The 6,448-nt window shown below is 38.6% G+C and overlaps 1 protein-coding gene across 1 annotated transcript; it reads right to left on the bottom strand.

Annotated features, from left to right (window-relative positions):
• Window positions 1-1,964: 1,964 nt before the first annotated feature.
• Window positions 1,965-5,552, bottom strand: LOC119882357 (extracellular calcium-sensing receptor-like). Its single transcript, XM_038692371.1, has 6 exons — window positions 5,506-5,552; window positions 5,005-5,302; window positions 4,044-4,838; window positions 3,653-3,880; window positions 3,365-3,488; window positions 1,965-2,878 (listed from the first exon to the last, which is right to left on the bottom strand). Exons 1-6 carry the CDS (start codon window positions 5,535-5,537, stop codon window positions 1,965-1,967), a joined length of 2,391 nt encoding a protein of 796 aa, XP_038548299.1. The 5' UTR covers window positions 5,538-5,552.
• Between the last annotated feature and the right edge of the window lie 896 nt (window positions 5,553-6,448).

The raw sequence follows: 6,448 nt of genomic DNA, 5'->3' as shown, positions 1-6,448 counted from the left end.
CATTTCTACATCTGTTTTACCTCCTCGCTCGCTCCCTCTTTCCCTCAATATTGTCATAACCACTGCACAAACCTGTCCAAAGTTAGAATACCCCCCTCGCTGTCATTCTGTGGGAAACACTGGAAAGTAATATAGTAACGTAACTAGTTACTTTTATCACCCAGTAATAAGTAAAGTAATAATATTACTTCTTTAAGGAGTAATAAGTAACAAGTAATATATTACAATTTCTGAGTAACTTGCCCAACACTGGATGTCACTGCGCTGTGTTTCTGTTGTATGATTACAGGATTGGCGTGAAGAGGATTTCCTACAATAAATCACTGAGCCTTTCCCTTTCTGTTTCCCCATTTTCTCAGCAGCACCTTCGCCTCCTCCAGTCCGAGCTACTACTGGACTGCCAGCCTGCAGCACTGCTTTCTGAGCTACTTCTGCTGGCCCACTGGACTCTACTACATCTAAACTTTTCGGTACAAGTGTAAATAGTTTACTATTTAATACTTTATCACTGTATTTGTTTTACATTTATGTTTAAATTAATAGAGTTGTTCAGGACATGTAGATGTCTAGAGCAATAGTGGAGAGCAATCTTGGAATAATAATAATAATAATAATAATAATCATGGGGGTGGTGTTACCAACCCAAGACTTGCTGGAGGACCTGTCAGTATTAAATAGTAAACTATGTACACTTGTAGCGAAAAGTTTAGATGTAGTAGAGTCCAGTGGACCAGCAGTAATAGACGGTGGCAGTGCCGACAGTTTGTCGGACTTAGCAACAGTAACTAAGGGGGATTGGCTTAGTGAAGGGTCAATTGTATTCCAAGAAAACTGACAGGCCCCAAGACTCTGAAGACCGTTATATGGTGGCCAAAAGGTTTATTGAAAATATGAAAGGTTAATAAAAAACAATATAACCAAAAAATGTGAAAGCTTAATTGTTACAAATAGGCAAATACAATATTTAACATTAATTGCTCTAACCTTAATGACAATTACATGTATTTGTGCATTTATACCAAAAACAGCAATATACAAGCTGTGAAATATAAACTCTACAAATTACAAACATTACTTTCATAAAATAAGGATGAGACCAACCAACACCAGCCTGGTTCACAACTGAAAAACATCAGTAAACATGGCCCATACTTACAACGCTTACAAATGAGACACCTTGAATGAAACAATGAACTATAAATAGGGGATAAACACAAAATTACATAACTTACCAACAATTTAACCAAAAGTCAAAAGACATATGTATTTGTTGCTGATTTACACAGATGAAACCACTTTTCATGGCTTGTGTCTCTTGCGTGTGTAAAGCTTTGTCAGGAAGTCAAAGGTTATTTCCAGTGACATTTAATGGAACCACTAGGTGGCCTGAAGCCATCTACTGCACAGATTCCGATTCCAATTTACGTGAAAATAGGGCCCAGCTTTAAAAACACCAAAATTATCCTTTAAAATCAAGGACTACTCTTGGATAAAGATAATTGCAGTTCTACATCTGTGACAGAATGAGGAGAACAATCTAATCTAATCTTCCTTGCTAGGAACACATGAGTTAAAAGTCAGAGAGGCCACTCCTTCCTCTGAACTTGATCATCCTTGAAGACAACAAAACTCCCAGGCTTTACATTTGGCTGGCTGGACTGATACTCACAAGAAGTCTACAGTGTTGAAAAAAAACTGTCCTCCATTTGTCCCAGAAGGAAGTGTGTATCACTGCAGGGAGCAGTCCTAACCTTTCCAAGTGCTGTTGGCCTATCACCGTGAGGTGGAGGATCATCCAGCTGTGAACAATGTGTCTTTGCACCATGGGAGATATATTGCTACCCCAAAATATGGAAACAAAGACAGGCCGTGGTGGTGAAAGATAGAATTAAACAATAAACATTTATGTTAACGCACATAAATAATGTATATATACATACAATTCTTATTATGATTTGAAGTTGTCAGAATGGCTTTGGTGTCCCCTTCCCCATCATATTCTGTTTTGTATTCTTCTCTGGTTTCAGTAAGATAATATAACATTTTGGAGTAAAAATACAAATGAGCAGTCCAAAACTGGAAGCCAGAATAGAAAATATCTCCACAGCAACACTGAACTTTCCAGGAGAGCTGACATACGCTGGGATAAAAGTGATCCATACTGCGCAGAATATCAGCATGCTAAAGGTGATAAATTTGGCTTCATTGAAATTATTCGGCAGTTTTCGAGCCAGAAAAGCAAGAATAAAACATAAAATGGCCAGAAGTCCTATGTAACCAAGTACAGCCCAAAAGCCTACAGCTGAGCCCAGAGCACACTCTAAGATGACTTTGTCCTTAAACCCCTTAAAATTCTTAAATGGAAAAGGAGGAGAAATTGCTAACCAGAGGATGCATATAATGACTTGTATGAGAGTGAAACCCAGAACACTGAGTTTCTGCTGTGCAGGCCCAAACCATTTCATCACATTACTTCCTGGAAGTGTGGCCCTGAAGGCCATTAACACCACTATTGTTTTCCCCAGAACACAAGAGATACAGAGGACAAAGGTGATGCCAAATGCTGTGTGTCGCAGCATGCAGGACCACTCAGAGGGCCGACCGATGAAGGTCAGAGAACACAGGAAACACAGGGTCAAGGAGAAAAGTAGCAAGAAGCTCAGCTCAGAGTTGTTGGCCCTGACAATAGGAGTCTGCCTGTATCTGAAGAAAATAATTGCCACAACAGCAGTCATGCAAGTTCCAAATAAGGAGGCTGCAGTGAGCAGTGCTCCCATAATCTCTTCATATGATAGAAACTCTGCCTCCTTCTTTACACAGGTATCTCTTCTCTCATTTGACCAAAACTCAGGGTGGCATCGCACACATGTGATAGAATCTGAAAAATAATATTGAAGCAGGTGTTAGACTTGCTCAGTACATTTGTCTTTTCTTGTCTCTATGTTGCATCTTTTCTGTGCCAACAAGGCAGATTCTCTCTCTCTCTCTCTCTCTCTCTCTCTCTCTCTCTCTCTCTCACACACACACACACACACACACAATACATGACCCACTCCCTTCCTTTTCCTCCCAAAGATATGAAGATATGAAGTCTGAGAATGAAGAGGCTGAAAATAACACAGATAACAATAAATTGGAGAAATCTTAAATACCACTGACTTAGATACAGTTTATCACATAGGCTTTAACCTTGATTTACATTACAAGATATTATACAAATGTATTGATATAGTATCAGTATTTGTTAAGGATATTTGATGTATTGATTTGTGCTGCAATTATATTAAGTTTTGGTTTCCTTTAAAGACTACATAATTACTGTATCATCCATGTTTTTTTTGTCTTGCATTGAATATTACTACACCTGTAATGTTGCTTATTTCTCCCTCTGCACATCTTAAACAGTCATAACAGCAAACAGGCTTTCCTTTCTGGAGAACCTTACGAGTTCCTGGGGGACATTTCTCACTGCAAACTGACAAAGGCACCTGCAGGAACAAACCAAATGTTTATCTTTGCAATCAATCTAATATTGGTTTTGATGCACCAAGACCAAACCTTATGATACAGTAACAACAATTAATACCTTAGACAATTCTAAAAATCTAAATTTATTGTCATTAACATTTGCAGTAATCACATGGTAGCTTACCTGTTTTGAGTTCTGTGCCCAAATGAAAGAATTATTTTGCAGATTCAGCTGTTTGCCTTCAGGTAAAGATGCATCATGAAGACCAACTGTGACAAAGTCCACAGTGCCATTTTCTGTTGGCTGCCAGTTTATAATTTCATACTTTGCTGCTGGGTCTCCATTCTCATTAAAGTAAACCTCATCTCCTTCCTTTGTTTTAAAATTAATCTTTCTTAAGTGCTGTAAAATCTAAGAAGATATGTAGATCATTATCTGACAAACAAGTTTTATAGTCTCAACAGCATGATAGACAGAGAGCAGCAATTAATTTTTCAAAATGTTAGCAATTTTCTTTGTTAATGTGACTTAATGTAAAAACAATAATTCAGAAGGTCTTTCGTATTAAACTCACCATCAATGGATCTAGCTGCACTGTGTTGTTACATGTTTTATTACAGTTGAGAATACTATGAAGTGCGTGGGCCACAGCATACACGCCTTTATAGATGTTGTTAAAGATAGGCATGAATGACATATCAGTGAAGCTGTTTTGCACTCCATTCAGATCTTCATGTCCAGTACATTCTCTCTGATTGCCTGCTGATGACTTTGACTGCTCGAACTTACAGCTAAATAATGCCTCCCAAAACTCTGTAAACATTGCATTACTAGATGAATTGAGCGGCTTCACATCCAACATGAACTCTCTCATGCCACTGACATGTGCTCTGGGAATAGACAGGCCTATGGCACCATCCAGAATGTGATGCCTATCCATGGCTGTAGTTAGGGAATCAAAGATCCATGCCTCAGTGCCTACCCACTGGTATCCAATCAAGTTGTGGTGAGATAATACCTGTATTAGCACATCCATATCGATGTGGGAAAGGAAAGCAACAATCACTTTGGAAGTGGAAGACTTGATAATGTCAACTATCTTTTGTATTTTGTGTGGTGGATCTGTTCTAAAGAAAGCTACAGAGTACTCTAGACAGATGCCCAGCTGCTGGGCAGTTTCTGTGAATGTTGCCATGCCAATATTTCCGTAGTCATCATTTGTTCTAATAGCTCCAACCCAAGTCCAACCAAAGTGCTTGACCAACTGTGCCAGGGCTCTGCTCTGGTAGTAGTCACTGGGTATTGTTCTGAGGAAGGATGGGTACTTGGTTTTATCGCTGAGACAAGCACAAGTAGCAAAGTGGCTGATCTAAAAGAAACAATGGGAAATGATATTCCAAGATCAAAGTGTAAAATTCTTAACATTTACACAGTGCACTACAATTCTTTTACAACCACTTTTGCTATGACAAGCCACTTGAATTACAGAAAAATAATTGTTTTTCACAAATATAATTACATTTTTGCCAATCTACCTGCGGAATATGAAAGGGTCCAATGACAGTAGCTATAGCCATGCAAGGAGGTGAAGAGGTCTCTCCCATAATGGCCTGCACTTGAGTAGGTCTGGTACATGGTGCCTCAGAGGATGCAGATACCACTTCGTTACCATTAGCCAAGGCCAGTGCAACCCTCACACTTTTGGCAATTGAGGTACAGCCATCGTAGATCTTATAACCCAAAGATATGCCAGGCAGTAGGTCTGTGCTGTTATTAATCTCCTCAATGGCAAAAAGCATAGCCTGGCCATACTGGAACCCTCTGAAATTCAAACTTGATGCGAACAGTTATAAGAACTTAGAATGGCAAATAATCTGTCTTTGAAATAGAAACAATAACATATAAAAGAAAGCATTTGATAGTAATAATACACTTTTGGAGACACTGAATATATTTTTATTTTAATATTCAGTTGTTATTTTTGTACCTGTTTTGTATCTATATCCTCTTTAACTCTAAATACATGGTAGATTTACCTTGTGCATTGCAGTGGCAGTGGTTTCTCCATGTAGGTATCCTGTCTATCTTTCCAGCTTCTGTGGAAAGAGAAGATTCCCCCCACCATTACATCCCCATCCTTAGACAGCTGGGGGTTCTCAGGATCTCCTATCAGTACGCACACTCGCTCCTCAGCCTGAGAGACAGACACCACAAACAACAGCTGTAAGAGTACCCAACCCTTCCCTGGCCACCTCTGTGTGGACGTCATGTTATCTAAGAGGTAAACCACTGAGTGGCATGACACGTACCTCAGTATTAATGTACTACCGTTTATAAAGTTTTTGAGCTGCATGAAAAATAATAATAGAACAGGGATGTTTTACCTCTGTCGACGTAGTGGAGCAAGGGGAGGGAGGTGCCAAAACATAAAAGAGTTTTGGGCCTTAGTCTCATTTAAATATCTGTATGTATATGTATATGTTATCAGATGAGAACCAAATTGTGCTGTGCAAAAGTTTTCCCTTATTATATTCACATTTTTACATTATGTAGGTGCAATGTATACATGAATTTACAAATGAAATTTAAACATTTAAATATAATGCAAAATGAAGGTGATGTACAGTTGAGAAAATGTGACTAATTAGGCTCACTGAACTGCCCCACAACCGTACAGTCTTGTTAAAAATGCAACTGATCTTTTTTGTTGTTGTTATTTTATTTATCAGCTTATATAGTTGAAATAGCAATAGCGTAGTATAAGCAGTTCCATGTGTTAACTCATTTACACATCAAGCAGACACAGAGCAATATTATAATTCATTTGGAGTTGTTGAAGATTGGGCGCATTTTATATGGGTGCATTTTCAACAGTCTGTGTGCTCAAAAAGCAAAGGTCCAGTCACCTTTGGTCAAATCCACCGATTTAGGGATTGGTCTTTTGTACTCTGCCTTTGTGTGTATACCACCAGTTTTGAT

This window comes from Micropterus salmoides, unplaced genomic scaffold (assembly GCF_014851395.1).
Source record: "Micropterus salmoides isolate LMB-PRFRI ecotype aquatic unplaced genomic scaffold, ASM1485139v1 Ms_hic_scaffold_3, whole genome shotgun sequence".
NCBI classification, from domain to species: domain Eukaryota; kingdom Metazoa; phylum Chordata; class Actinopteri; order Centrarchiformes; family Centrarchidae; genus Micropterus; species Micropterus salmoides.
Note: the sequence above shows the minus strand (reverse complement) of the source record. Positions and strands in the feature narration are given on the sequence as shown.